Genomic DNA, 17,814 nt, shown 5'->3' on the forward strand with positions numbered 1-17,814 from the left:
GTGTTTCACATTATCGCAGTCTGTGGGAGAACAGTATTGCTAGCTCTGACAGCATGTGTGTCTCGGAAAGAGTGTAAGGGAGGGAGTGTTTGATGTACGGCAAGAGGACGTATTAATGCAGGTAGACGGAGTGTGTTGGTATCGTTAAATATTTGGAGGTCCATGTGAGAGTACATGAGGATCCATCCTGGGTAAGTCTCTTGCAGGTTTACTTTATATTTTAGATTTAAAATTTGCGGTCGAATGTGCTATGATTTAACTGCTCATCACTCTTTAGAAATTGGTATTTTAAGGCCTTAATTAGGTAGCTTGGTTTTGTTGTACGTTTGGTTTTAGAAGGCTGACTGTGGACTATGAAACCGCAAACAGGTGATCTGCTTTTAAACGAGTTCTTCAGCAGTCTCAGAACTATATTTGTACCTGGTAAAATAAAACCAGCAAAGATATGTCTGTGGTATGCCGAATGAACGTATATTCGGAATCAGCTTTTAATTAATAACACAAATGGGTTCTATTTTTGTGCCACTTTCTGCTGTTTCATTCAAGGGCAAAAGAGAAAGCTGCTTCTTTTTGCTGATTGATAGAGAGAAAGAGAGTGGAGGAGTGACTCATGGTGAGAGTGAGCAGGATTTGCTCAGGGTTCTGCTGATCCTAACACAGGAAGCTTGCGTTCTTCCCTTTTTTGAGGCCACTGTCACCAGCTATCACACAAAGGGTGAGAAACGTGAGACTGCGAGTGCACTATATTGCAGGTTTCCCTCTGATGCATGCCCAAAGAGTGCATGACAGCGTGCACCCAGCACTGCGTGCACAGGGAAATCGCAAGCACACATTTTCTGTCCTTTCACTTCGTCCTTTCATACTGTGCTTTCTTGTTGCTTACATAAGCATACCTATTTACAGTTGCAAATGAGTGCCTACAGTTTTCTAGATCTATTGTAGAAGCTTTAGCTACTAATAACCTCTGGGTGAATATTTTCTCTAACACAGAACAGTGAGACAAATACATGAAGCACAGTTTAGCAACTCTGTCATCATATGCAACTCTATTAGAATTAAGCATTACATGTTGGGGCCATTCGGATCAAACTGATTCAGTTCCGAATTCAATTATATCTCCATAGTCCCACAACGTGTATCTCCATAATCTCTACTTTCACTAGGTTGCTCTTCATCCATCACCCCCATAGTTTCAAACACACACACACACACACACACAAGCACAAGATCATTTCTACTTCTGTACACTATAATTAGCTCCTCTGAAGGGCACTAAGAACTGAGTGTAATGGAAGAAACAGGATGACATGAAGATGCACTGACTCAGTTTCGATCCAGTGTTTGCTTGCTCTTATGTAAGGGCAACACAGTCATTTCCACTGTGTGCACATGACATGTTGATGTGCAAGTCACCCCATGTCTCCGGGAGCACTGGACAGGTCAACTGGCTGTCACTGGTTAATGTCCAGTATGTGCTAACCTATTTGGATGACCGAAAGCATGTGACTAACCAAAGTATAACAGTGGTCAGCCATGTTTAGCCCGTGTGCAGGGAACTCCTTCTCTGCTCATGCCTTTCCTCCTAAGGGACACTGTGTTCAATGCAGGGTTTCACGCAGACAGTGCTACGATGTCGTCATACAACGTCAAACTGAGGAGAGTCGGCGGTGCGGACTACGACACACAGATCAAAGGTAGGAGCAGACCAAAAACACCACGCTTTCCTTGGCCATTCTTCTCCAAAGGCAAGCTCCATAAGATAGAACACCTGCAACAATTTCAAACCCTTTGAAGTTCAAAACACTGAATACATTTGTAAGGATATGAGAGCAAAAATTAAGATGACACTACTAAAGTGTGGCTGGGTGAGTGCTCAGTATACACCAAGGTGTCATAGGTTAACTTGCTCTATAGCGGAATGCATGGGCTACCACTCCATTGATCTGTTTATACTTAAGAGTTCATTAACTGATGGTAATTATGTTCTCGTCACCTTCACAAATGACCTGTTGCAGCAGAATGGTGTTGTGTATAAGCTTGTATAGATTCAAACGTATACTGTATTCAAGTGTTTGCATAATCACTATTTGAAAATGCATTTATAAATGTATACAATGTAAACATGCATCCAGCTACCACCTGCCCTCATGAGAGATGTTCGAGGTAGAGGTAACACAAGGGACAGGTCTCCAGTACAAGTCAGCTGCAACAATCAACACACACATAAACATACAATTAGCTGCAAAATTAGGTAAACCTTTAATAAAATGATAACTCAGGGAATAATCTTAAAACAGCTCAAATTTTTGTACTTGGCCTTTTATCTAATATTTATCAAATGTGATCAAATACAGTTAGATAGATATATTCTCAGATTGTGAGTAAAGCAGGCAATCATCTGCTTTAGCATTAAAACATAGAAATTTGCTTAACTGAATTCTTCAGTTCTGACAGAAACCACATAAAGCTTTTAATAAGACTGGCATTCAAATCTTGACTGAAGAGTTGAACTGGCTCAGTGTGGCGATGGGTAGCCTGCTGAGGTATCCACGCCAGAGATTTTGTGAACACTTCCCTCAGCTACTTCTGCCCTAGCCAGTTCAGATGTTAAGTCTTACTTGTCCTGTGCTACTCAAGTTGATTATTTACTGGATTTCAGAGTAGATGCAGTGACTTACTTTCTAAACTTATAGTTTGGATTTTAATGACCTCCTGTGTCAGCCTCATTTCAGTAGACTCCTGAGATCTGAGTCTAGATCGAGTGTATTGTCGCTGTGCTTCTATGAAATCTGTACCATCGGATAATAAGGGAAATCAAACCGAGTCCTTAAAAAGGAAGTAGTTTATAAAAAATAAAAATTAAAAAAAAGTGATGTTCGCATTAGAGTGCAACAGAGCTGTTTTATCAATTCCAATGTTCTCACATGAGGAGGTGTGGTCTCATAAAAGAAACCCTGATAGAAGGAACTGTTAAAATAAAACATTTTAATAACATGAAGGAACTAAAAGATGTTCCTCACTCGTTAGTAATAAAATGTACCATATTAAAAAACTGGACTAGAGAACAGAGGTAAATATAATGTACAAAGATAAGTAATATTGTGTCTAGAAAAGAACATAAACATTTCTACTTTTAGTCAAGTAGCGAGTACGACAAAGCAAACATTTCCATCATTTGACAGCTTGTGTGTTTTGCAAAAATCAACAAGGATGAAATGTTATGTGCAGAGAATGAATTTTTCGCTCTCCTTACATCTTAACCCCCCCCCCCCAGAGGTTCGTAATCAGCTTGCCGAGCAGCTGCGAGTGTTTGATAGCCATCTGGAGCAGAAGAGCCAGGTGCTGCAGGAACTGAGTGACTACCTGCGCCGGCGGGGCGAGATCGAGAGCGAGTACGCCCGCTCGCTGGACAAGCTCGTCGACAAGTTCACCTCCAAGAGCAGAAAGTGAGCGCGGGAAAGCGAGGTCATTTAGAGTTCACCTCTATATAGGGCTTGTCTTATAGCAGGTTCTTTAACCTGAATGTTTAGTAATACAAATCCCCATCGTGTAGGGTATTTGGCATAACATTCGAACTAATATACTTTTTCATTAGCTGTGTTGCAATGGAAAGCAGATTACAGTCCACAATATTATACTTATGTGAATATATAAGAGGTTTACCATGCATTAGTTGTCGGCATTGCTTAGGGCTATGAAGATTAAATAGCCAAAGCATGGTAGTCTCTCTAACTGTCTTGGTATGTCTGTCGCACTTCCTTTCTTTTCTGCTTGAATTTCTGTGTCTTAGAAAGGAGTCTAGTAGCCAGTCAGCGGTGCACTGTTGGCATATGCTGTTGTCTCAGACGCGGCAGGAAAGCAAAGATCACAGTGCTCTGAGTGACAGCTGCAGTACTGCGCTACCTCAGGATCTCTCACGCTGCCTGGAACATGTTCAGCGCCTGGCAAAAAAAGTACTCTCACACACTACATATACTTATAACACTGATGCACTGAGGTGTTACCCATATTGTACATGCACGCACGCACGCACGCACACACACACACACACACGCACGCACACACAGAGTTATAGACAGACCTATGAACATACAGATACATAACCACTTGCAACCAAAGCTCACTAGTTCATTTTCACTATAAAAATAATTCTACATTGACAGAACACTTAACTGAATTTGAGGAAACTGACTTGCTATATGCATAAAAGATTTCTTGTTTCTCCTTTTTATTTAACCTCTTTTATGCTTATCTTCCTTCAGAGTAAAGACATCTGCACTCAGCTACAGGATGGTCTGCTGAAGGTAACGGTGGAGCTGCAGACTGTAAGTACACTCTTTTTAACTTCACAGACTGGCTGGGCTGGTTAAATACTCAGCCTTGAGTATCGCAATAGTCTCCTCCTGCCAGTCCAGCATAGGCTGGCTGTAAGTATGACCTGGCTTTCCGTACCGTTAATCTGTGTTACGTTTGGGTGCGTAGACGTTAAAAACATATTCCCAGTACCATACTGAGTACCTGTCCGCCGAGGTCAAACTGAAAGAAGCTGCCAAACAGGAAGAGAAACAGAAACAGAGCGCTGCAAGGAAGATAGAGAGACTGATCGAGAAAGTAAGTCTGCTTTTCATCCTATATCAAGCCAAAGTTACTGTGGTTGAAAAGGGCACATGGGGTCCATTATTGGAATACTGATTCATCTGACCACAATATGTTTCCACTGTATGATGCTCCATCCCAGATGTTGATGCTGCTTCCAAAAATAGCTAACATAAGACTTCTATTTTGCAAAGTAAACATAGTATTTAATATAGGATTGTTTATACATAAAACTGCGGCATTTGCAAATGTAACTCTGTATTGTCATGTTTGACAGGAGTTCGCTAAGGTAATTGCTAAGGTCCATGTGATTATATCATTGTTGAATGACAGTTCTTGGTGCAATGCCATCTGAGGGATTGGAGATCACAAGTGTTCAGCTGAGACTTATGTCCTTGGTCTTAACGCACTGAAATTCCTCCCAATTTATTGAATCGTTTAATGGTGTTATTCACTGTAGAGGGAGAAATCCGCAAATCCTTCCAGTCTTTGAGGAACATTGGTTTTAAATTTCATTAATTTTCTCACGCATTGTTGCCAAACTGGAGATCTTTTCTTATCAGGTATTCATGGATACTGCTTTTGTACCAAATCATGATTGCAGTCACATGTTGACATCATTTGTTTGAAGTTATTACTTATTATTTATCCTTATTTAGTTTTGTTTTTTTTTTAAACCTCATTGCTAGCACTAAATTGCGTCCATCTCAAATTTTTTGGAATGTGATGCAGGCTTGAAATGCAGCAATGGATGTATATTAACAAATGAAGTTGACAAGGCAAAACATGGAATATATTGTGTTAATACTGTTTGCAATGAAATAAAAGTCAATTAGCTTTCTTGAAGAAACACTGCAATGTTTTATTTGCATACTGTCCCACTGTTTTCTGATGTGGGGTTGTAAATAAACTTGCCTTGCTTTTGTCTAAATGTCAGGTTTTATTTGTTATAATGATATGATGATAGGATCACCTTTTAAGTTAAATTCCAAAGGGTTTGCCAGCCTTTTTTCCAGTTGTAAGTACTTATCATTTTCGCCAAAGTAGCCTTTATGATCATCTGGAATTATTTACACTTTTGGAAACTTTAAGCTTTTACTGTAATGTAATTTTAAAAGGTTGTGTTTGACTTTGGACTACATTGTGTTTATCTGACATGGTTTAGAATGAACTGGGTATGACCAGGTGCAATAAGAATATGTCTATCTCTCATGTTTGAATGTTATTCATCGTTTCTTTGCTGTGCTATGCATGCCCATGCCCTTTGCAATTTGCCTGTGTTCAGATGAGATTTCCTTTCTAATTGACAGAGTAAGCGCCTGGGTTTTTTCAAGTGTTGCCGTGTGGGCAGTGGTTTTTGCTTTGTTTGTTTGCATGGTTTCATTGTGTGGCTGTTTTCTCATATGTGCAGAGACAGTGTAAAGTTCAGGAGATCCAGCTAAAGTGCAACAAAGCACGCAATGACTATCTGCTCAACCTGGAAGCTGCCAATGCTTCCATGAACAAATACTTCCTGCATGATGTCTCCAGCCTCTTCGATGTGAGTAGTCCACATAGCCATGGCGTAGAAGCTAGTGCATGTAAGAGCGTAAATGTGGACCAGAAGTTGCATTAGCATAATGTTCCTCATGCATTTTCTTATAATTTTCTTCATGTTGTTGTAGTACAGTGATGCAGGATTCCACCAGTCACTGTCTCAGGTTCTGAGGCTGTACATGTCCAGACGCTCCCAGTCCCACCATAACCTGGGCTCAGGGCTGCAGCAGTTGGCTGGTGCTCTCTCGGGCCTGGATCAGAACCATGACAGAGACACACTGATGCAGATGCACGAGGCCACCTTCTGCCTGCCGCTCCGCTTTCAATACCAGCCCCATGAAGGAGACCAAGTACTGTAATAACTGTGGGCGGTTGGGGGAGAAGGTGGATTTGCGTGTGCAAGAAAGGTTACCAGAGAAGGCATATGTGCGAGCATTTGCCCTGGTGTGCTTGTGCATGTGTGCATGTATGTGTCTGTGTGTTTGTTTGTGTGAGTGTTTTTGGATGTGTGGGTGGGTGTGTGGGTGGGTGTGTTTGTGGGTACGTTTATTCTGTATATCCTGTACAGTCTGACTCATTCATGTCTTGTTTTGAGCAGGTGTGTGAAGTGAGTGCAGACTGTGAGATGAAGAGTGAGCTTGAGACTCGGTTCCAGCAGCTGCAGACTAGGCTGTCCTTGGTCACTAGTGAAAATGAAGAGGTGCTTTCACAAAATTTCATTCAGTTTAACACACAGTGGTAGCTCAGTGGTTAAGGTGCTTGACTTATAATCAGATGGTTGCTGGTTCAGGCCCCACTGCTGCCAAGTTGCCACTGTTGGGGCCCCTGAGCAAGGCCCTTAAACCTCAATGTTGTAAATGTTAGTCATATTATAGTATTGTTTGTACTGCACCATCAAATTACAAATTGTTTCATTGAACTAAGTATAGTTCAATATTCAGTTACAAACCCTGCAATGTTGACTCTCATCACAGCTCAGTAACATGGTCCAGGTTGCTCACACTGCCATGCTTGACTGTATTAATGAGGATGTCTTTGGCTCCACCCCTGAGCACATTACCAGCCAATCACCCGAGAGTACCAATGAAGTCTCAAACAATAAGTTCAATCAAGCAAAACGTAGGACCAATCTGCAAGAAGTGGAGAACTCCTATTTTATGGTAAGTTTACTTTAAGAAAGAATGACCATACAGTGTATCACGTGAAGGCAGTAGGAAATGGCTCTCATGTTTATTGATTGTGTACCCTTTGTCTCACAGAAAGTTAAAGACTATCTCTTAACTGGCTCCTTAGCGTCAAAACTACAGGCAAGGCATGATCTACTCAAAGTTGCAATACAAAAAGGTAAATTCAGTCTACCTATCTTTTAAAAAAAATCTTTGTCAATGGATACTAAATCTAGTTTCTCTGCCTGTCCCTAACCAGCTGGAACTGTTGACAGTCACCATCCCAGGTGAGGACAGAGTTCATATTAAGAATTAACAACTTTAACCAAAGTACTATGTAGTAGCCGGCTATCCTTTAAGCTCCAATCCATCTCCATTTTAGTAAAATGTCATTTAAATCTCTTGACATGTGAGACAACACTCAAGGCAAAGGATATGAATTACATAAACACAATACGTTTTTTCAAGTAATTGCCATTTTACTGCCTGAATATAAATTTAAAAACCCTTATATTGGGTGATCAAAGGCATAAAGACATTAAAAAACAGTAGTGTTTATTTTAGTGTTAGTGATGTGTCAATAGAAAAATCCATAGTGTTATTCACAGAGTAGTTATTAAGGTTGTTAGTCCAGTGTGGTATGGCATGACAGCACTGCTTTGAAATCATCAATATATTCCTCCAATATGACTCCTTCGCTGTCTCTTGGCCAAGTGCTAATCGCAGTTACATTTTTTGCATAAGAAAGCGCTCCAGGAAGTCTGTTCGCCAAAAGAAGAGTCAGCTGTCTGCTCAGACCAGCCTAAGCCCCTTCTTTGGAGACCTGCTGTCTTACATCCAGGTACACCCCCTCTCTGGCCAGCCACAGAATGGTCCAGCATGTGCTCTCAGCGCTTCTAAGCCTCAACGCCTCTCCTGCAGGCATCCGGAGAGCCGATTCCTGTGGTGGTGGAGAGCTGCGTCAGGTTCATCAATCTCAGTGGTAAAAAGAGGATAGATTTTAATTAATTAACGTGTCTGGTTACAACGCACAGCAGAGCCTTGTGCTTTAGGGTGTTTCTGCATGTCGGAGGTTCATTTCATAATCCATGGATATTGTTCACTGAAAAGATATTCTTGGCTAGATCGGGATTGGTCCCTTTCTCAATGCCACCTCTATTTTGCTTTCTTTCTCGACCAGGCTTACACCATGAGGGCATCTTCCGAGTGCCAGGCTCCCAGCTAGAGGTCAACCGGCTAAGGGATACATTTGAGAGAGGTATGTGAGCCCGCTCTGTCGGTCATGTGCATTTCAGAGTTCCTCCTCCACTGTGAGCTAGTGATGATGGAGGCCAATGTTCTTTGTGTGTGCTATGTCCGTGTCTGCAGGGGACGACCCCCTGGCTGATGAGACATGCGACATGGACTCAGTGGCAGGTGTACTGAAGCTGTATTTCAGAGGAATGGAAAATCCCCTCTTCCCTAAAGACAGCTTCGACCAGTTGATGGCGTGTGGACGTGAGGAATGTTCCTTTTTTCAACAAAAACATGCTAAGAATGTACCTTGGTTTTTTTTTCATCTAGTGCTTTACATAGTAAAAGGTGTTGAACTGCCACCTACAGCAATGTAAGTCCAGATAAACACAGATGAACACTGTAAGAGTAAAAACATTTGTTAATTCGACACTGTGGGTTTTGCTTTACAGTTGAAATGGATGTTATAAAAAAGGGTCCTTTTCCCCTTTTCTTTTTCATAGAAACAGAAGATGAGATGGAGAAAGTAGCAGAGTTAAAGAGAGTCATCCTCTCCTACCCTCCCCCACTTATTGTTGTGATGAGATACCTCTTTGCATTCCTCCACCAGTGAGTAATGAAACGCTGGACTGGTCTAACATTCCTTAAATGTACATTTAAGTCATGGCTCTAAGTGTGTGTGTGTGTGTGTGTGTGTGTGTATAGTGTCTCCCAGTACAGTGATGAGAACATGATGCAGCCCTACAACCTGGCCGTGTGTTTTGGGCCCAGTCTGATCAGGGGGCCTGAGGATGCAGACGCTGTCGCACTCCAGCAGATCAATGCCATCGTCAAAACCATCATCACCCAGCATGAGAGTATCTTTCCCAGCCAGAGCGAACTGGACGGACCCGTTTATGAGACGTGCATGACACTTGAACAAGAGGATATGTGAGAATCTCACCCACACACATACACATGAGTATGTGCAAAGATGTGCAAAAAAACATGGATATATGTTTGTACCCAAAGTGAGGTTGCGGGAGAAGAGGGGGAGCTGGAATCGGACGCATCACCGCACAAAGAAGTCAAAGAGGGTGAGCAAAAAAAAAAATGCATATGACAGCTCACTGCCTCTCCAAGGTTGTACATGAAATGAGTGTCAAAAGTGTTGCTAAATGTGAATCTGCATTTTGTATGGTGCAGAGCTGGAGGGAATAGCCTTGTTTGATTACACGGCACGTTCGACAGCTGAGCTGTCCTTCAAACAGGGTGAACGTGTCCTACTTCACAGCAGAGCCTCCTTTGATTGGTGGAGAGGGGAAGTGAACGGCACAAAAGGTCTTATCCCAGATAAATACATTAGCATGCCAAGGTGAGTCTTCATACGTCGTTCCCCTTCTGATCCTCCTGATTTCACCCCCATCAGTGTTCTGTTCGATACCAATTCTGTGGTCTGCCATGAACAATATCACTGAGAAATTTGCTAATATACCAGAAGAGCTACCCTTGGATTGCTCTCATTCATACCTTTTGTACCTTCCTCTTTCTCATTTTTCATCTTTAAAGTGCGGCGGGAGGGCAAGATCACAGAGACAGAGAGAGGAGCAGCAGTGGAAGCCAGACAGTGGAGCAACCAGCCGGGGTGACCCACATACGGTGATTTAACCTCAGCAAACGGTGCAAATTTCCTGCTCGTTTGTACCATGCGCATAACGTCTATGGTATGAGCGAAACCACCAAGGCATCCATTCTTCCAAATTAAACAGATGAGAATGGTTTATCTTTTAGTACATCATGTTACCTTGGGTTAACTTTGGTGTATTAGCTTTATGAAGAGAATTAAGAGGTTAAATGTGCATATGGATTGTCTGTGTTCAATTTCAGGCCCAGGGTTTCCAGTGAGAAGTCTGGAGTTAGTGCCAGCCATGTGCATGCAGGCAAAATTACCCTCCAGATACCCACAGGGCAACATATGCGGCAAGCCACTTCTCCAGGGGCTTTACGTAAACCAATAGGGTGCGGAAGCAAAAACCCACTTTTTAATGCTTTATCTTCCGAAATAATAATAGCAGATACGTCTGCGGTCTACCACTTGAGTAATTTCACATCTCTAGCATGCTAAAAGGCAAAATTTCAAGACATCTGTCTGATATATTGTCCCCCTAACAGTCCCCAGATGAGAAGGTCTGCAGTTGACAGTGAATTAGGAGAGGAGATGAAAATAGAGGTGGACAAGGTTGGAAAACAATATTAATTTGAAGCTTTGCTCCCATAACCTCTAATTTCCAAACTGCTTGACCAATTACTGTGAGTTTTTTTTTTTTCGTTCTTACAGGACGTGTGTCATCAGATGAATTCTGTCTTCAAGGAGCTTCTCTCTCGCCAGCAGTCTGGCGAGCAACCCGAAGTGTCACACTCTTCCTCGTTGCCCACTGAGACCTTGTCTTCCTCTCTGCCACAGAACTCTCAGGGGAGACGAGGCAGTGCAGAGAGGAAGAGGCGTTTTTAAAATGGCAGAACAGATGGACTGAGAATTAGAGAAGGACAATTAGGCCTGACACACTCTGAAAGTGAGATACAATGCATGGGTCTGTTGGTAGTTATTAACAAAAGAGAAGTTACTTACAAAAGTAAATGCCATGGTAACCCAATAGGTTTGATGACAATAGTGGAGAAGTTTGCATTCCCCATTCCCTGATCATATTACATTAGTGCATATCTGTGCCATTCTCTACATTTATGATTATCATATAAATTGTCAGTAGCGGCATAACACATACTAGCTTAATTTGCTTAAATAATAATTTATTTTCTGAAGGTATTTATTTCCTAAATTGTGCACCACAGGCTGCAGATTCTTTGTGGGGTTTTTTTTTTTTTTTTTTTTTTTTTTTTTTGCCTGCTTGTTTTTGCAATAAAATAATTTAACAATTGAACCCGTCAACATCTTCATTCAGGATATTGTGTCTTGGAGTTAAATGCCCCCCTTAGATAAAATACCTTCTATGGTTATTTATGCACCAAAACACCATTTCTTTTCATCACTTTATAATTTTATACATTGGCCAATTTTATTTGGATGGTACTACCACCACTGAACTAAGTAAAACATACTGATTATTTAGCTGTTTAGATAGTAGATAAGCTTACCTTGTTAACCAACATTTTGTAAGTTTTTATTTGTATTTGCCAGCAGCTCAGTCAAGTTGGCCATCAAAAACCATCAAACCAACTTGGACCATACTCTGCTGGTTAACCAGGGTTAAGTGGACGCGATGGTTGTTTGTTTTTTTTGGTTTGTTTTGCACAAGCGTGTTAAACGCCTCTTGTTGTAATTATATATTTTTCGTTATAAAGTAGTATATTAAGTTATCAATTGTTGATAATCTAAAAGTAAATTGCTAACGAACGTGTGCGAGTTAAGCCTGGACCACAAGATAAGGTTCCCTTTATTGATCCCCATGGGGGAATGCAGTGGCTCCAACACTGAACGAACAGGGATAAAGGTAGAATTAAAATGAAGTAAAAACATTTTTGCAGATCACCGAAAAAGTACATACAGTTAAAACGCACTATGTGAATTTATGTCAGCAAGCTAAGTGAACAATTCCTAAGTCGCACAAGTAAACAGTATTTTACGATTTAGGCCATATTGAATCATACAAATCATAGCGCATAATTCATTGCGGTAAAAGGAAAAGTAACAAAAGATCTACGGGGTGACCTCAGAAGATGAACATGTTAAAAGAAACTATATTTTTGTTAAGTAGCAGTATTGCTTAGAATATATATTTACGTAGTAACTGGAAGCGTGCATGTAATCTCTGCAAATCATTTTTAATATAAACTATTGATGCGTTAGGAAGTTTGGCGCGGCTCAATCCTCGAACTCAACGTCCCATAATTCATAGCGTAACGTCGTGGACGTTCCAGCGATGACGTGCTCTCTCAGGAACGTGGCTAGCGTTTGGAGGAACCGAGCGGTCGATATACATAGGCAGTGCCACGATGATTAAGATTGGACTCATTTTAGTGGTTTTTGTCTGCATGTGCAAAGGTAATAATTTTTAATTATTTAACGCTAAATAGATAGCTAACTGTGTAGCTAGACAGCTATATTAAATTCCTAATTTGAAAACAAGTATAGCGATAGATATTACATTGCTTTTTTTTACTGTAAAGTTTTAATTGTGCTGTTCAGTTTTGGACCGTTTCACTTGAACAGTAACCTATCATAGCTAGCGAAAGCTTTTGCGACCCCAACATTAATTAGTAAAAAAATAAATAAATCTATCTATCTATCTATCTAGCTGGCTGGCTGGCTGTCTGTAGGACTGACTGACTGACTGACTGACTGAGTTAGCTAAGTTGGCTGTCAGCACATTTAAGCAACATTTGCAAGTCTAGCTAGCTAACAAGCTCCAGTTTTCGGTTTGACTGAAAGAGTACCGATAGCTAAAAGACATTGACTTGCCTGAGTTAAAGATATCGTACAAGTCTGTCTGTCTGTCTGTGTCTGTGTCTGTGTGTAGGGGAGAGTTGCCTGGATCCAGTCATTAGACCATCAACATACACGACCAATGATGCTGTCATCTCATCCGAATCTGTCTTCATTGTGGAGCTCAGCTTGTCATGTGCCAATGGAGTACAAGTAATTTGGGGTTATTTATGGCATACTTTATGATAACATGAGTAATTAAATGAGTAAAATAACAACATTCCTGTTTTTCATCAGAGTGTGGCATTGTATGCAGATGTCAACGGAAGGCAGTTTCCAGTGACCAGGGGCCAGGATGTTGGGAAGTACCAGGTTGGTATTCTTTATCTGACATACATTGTTTCTAAAGTCTCCCCAGGTTTCCTATGTGGGTGATTTCTTACCAGTTGCAGCAAGCCCTGCTACTTCATGTGTTGGTTTGATATTCGAACAGGTGTCGTGGAGTCTTCCACACAAACAGGCCAGCTCGGGGACATACCAAGTCAAATTCTTCGATGAGGAGTCCTACAGTGCACTGCGCAAGGTTGGTCAGTGATAGCTGAAATGCTTCTGAGGTTAACGGTCTTTTGCTGCGATATGAAGTATTTAATGTCCACTGAAGAACATGTATACGTGTCTTGTAGGCTCAGAGGAATAACGAGGATATAGACACAATCAAGCCCCTCTTCTCGGTCAATGTGGATCACAGAGTAAGTGGAAAACTAAGCATTTTCTCAAATTATTCATTCTTCAATGTGGCATTGACTGGATATGCTGTCTGATTGAGGATTGAACATTTGTACTCAAACACTTAATTAGAAACACCTTCCTTACATCATACTACTTCCTTTCAGTTATGCCCATTTTATGGTGGCCATGTTCCATGTTTCAGCCACCCTCTACCCTCATGATGGCTCATTTTATAAACACTGGACCACCCCTTACTGGATGTTATTTGAGTAGTGGACCATTCTCAACACAGTAGTGACACTGATGCAGTAGTGGAATTGTCATGGATGTTATGCTGGAATGCACGTATTGGGCACAGCATTGTTGTCGCAGGTTTCACATGTGTTGGTCACTTCAGGGTTGAGAAGGGGGAAAACATCACACACATTCAGAGAAAAATCAAATGATCCAGCCAACAACAGTCCTGTTTTTTTTCCCACAAAACAGAGTTAAGAGTTGGAGGATGGGCTCTAGTCCCTAACGCTATGGGTCCACTGCATGTAGCATGGAATTCTCCCTCTGCTTCACCACTTAAGGGACATGACTCAGTATTCAGTAGCTCAGCAGTTTAGTACTGGACTTGTAATTAGAAGGTTGCCAGTTCAAATCCCACCATCGCCAATTTGCCACTGTTGGGCACCTGAGCAAGGCCCTTATCCCTCACTTACTCAAATTGTAAGTCGCTTTGGATAAAAGCGTCGGCTAAATGCCATCAATGAAAATAACTCACCAGGAGCACTGATAATGTCAGAGACTTTTTCCATGCTGTGTTTCTTTTACTTTTGTTTCTGTATTCTTGCTATTTTTGATAATAAAGAATGGGGAAACCAGACACAGCTGTTACTAGCTTTTCATGCTGATATGCAGCTGCCCTGTGTAATTTGTAGAAATTTAAATGCAGCTCAAGTCCTCTTACAAAGCCGTGAGTCAGTTTCCTGCTGGCTGCTATCCCACAGTTTTTTTCATACATTTTTTTTTTTTCACGACTCCTCCTTGAACATGAATGAGGGTGAATTTTTGGATGATGAATTTACATGCAGTGCAAATGCACCGTAGGGAGTCTTTCAAATGATGCTTGGCAAAACCACTGTGCTCACAGGTACATTGTTTTCCTAAGGGGAGTGTGGTGCCTCTTCACCTTATGTAATTCAGACAAAAATCTAACCGGCATGCACCATGCCAGGTCTGCAAGGAACTGCGTTAAGTCTAACGAACCTATACTCATTGAATACTCACTGAACGCAGCTGCATGCACTTAATAATTCGATAACTGCAGACCTGATCAATGCATTTATATGCAGTTGGGTAATCAGATAATAGTTAAACAGCTGTTGTTGCCCTTCATTGTTTTGATGATGACAACACTAAGCGCATGCATATTCGGCAAAAGCCAAATGAACTCTGATCTGACCATTATCATCCAAGAGGCCACAAATCCAATCTAGGACTACTTAAAATGACGCGAATCCGATAAGATTTGAAAGAATCTGAAAAGATAGGATTTGTGTGTCCACACAGATCTGATAAAACAGATTTGTTTCACATTAAGACTAGATTTAAGCGAATGCCGTGTTTGTATTTCTAATAAATAGATTTTTGTAGGAGTGTATAGTCAGAGTGTACCTTCTCATGCCAGTGTCACCAGTTTGCCTCTGTGTTTGATTCAGTTTTAGTTCACACTGATGGAGGCAAGCATGTGCCTGAACTGTCTGTATGTTCCCGTGTATCAGTGGTGGTTAATCTCTGCTCTCTGTGTGTGTGTGTGTGTGTGTGTGTGTGTGTGTGTGTGTGTGTGTGTGTGTGTGTGTGTGTAGGGAGCATGGAGTGGCCCTTGGGTGTCTACAGAAGTGCTGGCTGCTGCTATTGGCATCTTGGTTTACTACTTTGCATTTAGCACTAAGACTACGATCCAGGCTTGAAAAGGACCCCCACAACTCGCATTGTTGTATTATCACCTCCTCAAATACCTCCATACGTTGACCTAAATATGACCATGTTGTGGTTTTTTTTTTTTTTAACTTGATCTATAATGGTCTTTATTGTTATGCTGGATAGAATTTTGTGAGCGTTGTCCAATGTGCATTAATAACAGTTCTCTAATATCTATCTATTTATGTATTTATTTTTATTAAGTTTGACAGTGTATTTTTTATTTATTTATTTATTTTTGTTCATGGTTGTATTGAAACAGTTCTGAAACAGTATCTGTTTGCTTTTGGCCGTTTTTCTTTAAATTGTGGGTGTGCGTTTATTTCCGTCGCTCTGGTTTTACTGTAGAACCCTCTGGTTACAAAATTATGAACACAAGGGGGCAGCCAAACACTTTCTATGTGCTTCGCCATTAAATAACAAATTCAGCTTCTATATGTTGTGCTGTTTTAAGTACTGTTGGTAATGCAGAATTATTTATCATTACTACTGTGTTCCAGTCTAAAATATGTTTTTCGCAAATGTCCAGTAGTTGTTCAAAATGACTTGCTAAAGCTGGTGATGTCGATAGAAACCCTGAAAGTGGGATTTTGGCAGTACATCTGGTATGGCACTGTTAAGCATGGTGCTCAGTATGTTGGTCATGACATTAAAAGGAAGTTTAAGGTGAACTGAAAGGTGTGATTTGGTCTTTTGGAATACAGTAAGTAATGACCAAGTGAGCATAAATGGTATAGGTGTAAATCTCAAATATTTCTTAGGATAAGTTTGTTTATGAATGAATTAGTCCTTGTAAGTAATTTGAGTCATTCAGAAAACTACTGGTGCTGTTACAGTGTGGACTATTGACCACAACATGCATGAACTGTCTGGTCAGGGATGATGAGTAAGCTTACTGACATTCCCATCCTGTGCTAGCTTGCCCAGTTTTGAAATTCACATTCTTTGTTGATTTATCAAGAACCATCACCCCTTGGAATATCAAATATAATTGGTAATTTATCTGAGACTGGTTACGCTTAGCCTTGGCATAATTTGCTTGGCCAAATTTCTACACTGAAAATCTTCCTTGGAGTAAGATTTTCGTTTTTCTTGGAGTACCAAAATGCTAATACTGCATATAAAAATCAGAAACATAGCGGGTTTTTTTTTTTAAAGTGTCCTGCGCACACTACTACACAAGAAAACGTTAGGCCGGGTGTTGCATTCGTTGTCCATATGTCTTGGTACGTCTTTGTAGAAAAGCAGACGGCAGTGTAGTAGAGTTTGATAATGATTTGATTTAGGAGACTCCCGTGCCACAGTCGCGCCTCTAGCCTGATTTCCGAAATGTAATAATTCAGCCTTTAGCCGTCTAATCTAGTTTGTGTCAGACCCTAACCGACTGTAATGAAGGAATCCAGCTATCGAGCGTGAACCTCTGCCCAGGTAATGGCGATGTTTGCTGGGGAGATCACCCAGAGCTTCTCCGTTAACTTTTAGACGGCCAAAAGTTCGTACGACTTCGCTGGAGATGGAAGTGCAGTGGTGCTTATACATCGGTTCACCAGCACTACCGGTGTCAACTTGTACGGTTAGATCAGGGACAAGTTTCATGATAGTCACTAAACAACGATAAACTGACGTTAACCAAAAATTGCTGAACTGGGTTAAGTCAAATCTATTGTGCCTGCGCACGAAAGTCAATGACCAACATTCTAGATGGTTTAATGTTTTTATTAATTTATTTATTTTTGGATAATACAAATAAGTAAGGGCAGCAACCATTAATGGAAAAAAGAGAACACATGTATACCAGGTGTCTATGGGGAAAAAGAAAACGCAGACTACAAACATTGGCTAGTAATCCCATTGTACACATTCAGCAATTTAAGTGCTAACTTGCTACAAGGTAAACGCAAAGCAACCTTGTACTGAGGAAATTTGGTATAGAAGGAGACATGCTGGTAGTTTTATCACTTCATTTACATTTATGGATGTAAAATTGGGATATAAGGGTATTAGTAAAGGCCGCAAAGGAACAACTCATTGTTACTGGCTATTAAAAATACTTTCTAACAGAAGCAGAAACCGAAAACAGCAAAAATCATAACGCGAGCATGGGTGACCACAAACAAAACCAAAACTGGGCCATAAAAAGCTACAGTGAACACGCAGGTTTGGAGC

The 17,814-nt window shown here is 40.9% G+C and overlaps 2 protein-coding genes across 4 annotated transcripts; both read left to right on the forward strand.

Annotated features, from left to right (window-relative positions):
* Window positions 1-31: 31 nt before the first annotated feature.
* On the forward strand, window positions 32-11,449 carry LOC145652949 (rho GTPase-activating protein 4-like). 3 transcript variants are annotated; one of them, XM_081704769.1, is made up of 25 exons: window positions 32-191; window positions 585-715; window positions 1,608-1,694; window positions 3,275-3,446; window positions 3,791-3,953; window positions 4,263-4,325; window positions 4,483-4,611; window positions 6,008-6,136; window positions 6,261-6,482; window positions 6,731-6,832; window positions 7,107-7,292; window positions 7,392-7,476; window positions 7,558-7,585; window positions 8,043-8,139; window positions 8,220-8,280; window positions 8,479-8,556; window positions 8,667-8,795; window positions 9,035-9,140; window positions 9,237-9,461; window positions 9,543-9,607; window positions 9,717-9,885; window positions 10,080-10,169; window positions 10,398-10,529; window positions 10,683-10,749; window positions 10,849-11,449. In XM_081704769.1, the coding sequence occupies exons 1-25, from the start codon at window positions 175-177 to the stop codon at window positions 11,020-11,022; spliced, it is 2,907 nt and encodes a 968-aa protein (XP_081560895.1). In that variant the 5' UTR covers window positions 32-174; the 3' UTR covers window positions 11,023-11,449. The 3 variants fall into 3 exon arrangements, with proteins under 3 accessions (XP_081560895.1, XP_081560896.1, XP_081560897.1); XM_081704770.1 differs by having other exon boundaries at window positions 35-191; window positions 547-715; XM_081704771.1 differs by lacking the exon at window positions 585-715 and having other exon boundaries at window positions 44-191.
* Window positions 11,450-12,456: 1,007 nt separating this feature from the next.
* Window positions 12,457-16,319, forward strand: LOC113576307 (translocon-associated protein subunit delta-like). Its single transcript, XM_027008307.3, has 6 exons — window positions 12,457-12,570; window positions 13,046-13,164; window positions 13,249-13,323; window positions 13,445-13,534; window positions 13,635-13,700; window positions 15,534-16,319. The coding sequence occupies exons 1-6, from the start codon at window positions 12,522-12,524 to the stop codon at window positions 15,636-15,638; spliced, it is 504 nt and encodes a 167-aa protein (XP_026864108.1). The 5' UTR covers window positions 12,457-12,521; the 3' UTR covers window positions 15,639-16,319.
* The last annotated feature ends 1,495 nt before the right edge of the window (window positions 16,320-17,814 follow it).

The sequence above is a fragment of the Electrophorus electricus genome, chromosome 21, assembly GCF_041902795.1.
Source record: "Electrophorus electricus isolate QZ-2024a chromosome 21, ASM4190279v1, whole genome shotgun sequence".
Classification (NCBI taxonomy): domain Eukaryota; kingdom Metazoa; phylum Chordata; class Actinopteri; order Gymnotiformes; family Gymnotidae; genus Electrophorus; species Electrophorus electricus.

Coding starts and splice junctions, on each gene's coding strand:
- LOC113576307 (XM_027008307.3), top strand. CDS start 12,522: ATGATTAAGATTGGACTCATTTTAGTGGTTTTTGTCTGCATGTGCAAA. Junction 13,165..13,248: donor CATGTGCCAATGGAGTACAA/GTAATTTGGGGT, acceptor GTTTTTCATCAG/AGTGTGGCATTGTATGCAGA. Junction 13,701..15,533: donor CGGTCAATGTGGATCACAGA/GTAAGTGGAAAA, acceptor GTGTGTGTGTAG/GGAGCATGGAGTGGCCCTTG.
- LOC145652949 (XM_081704769.1), top strand. Junction 716..1,607: donor CACCAGCTATCACACAAAGG/GTGAGAAACGTG, acceptor TGTTCAATGCAG/GGTTTCACGCAGACAGTGCT. Junction 8,557..8,666: donor AAGGGATACATTTGAGAGAG/GTATGTGAGCCC, acceptor CCGTGTCTGCAG/GGGACGACCCCCTGGCTGAT.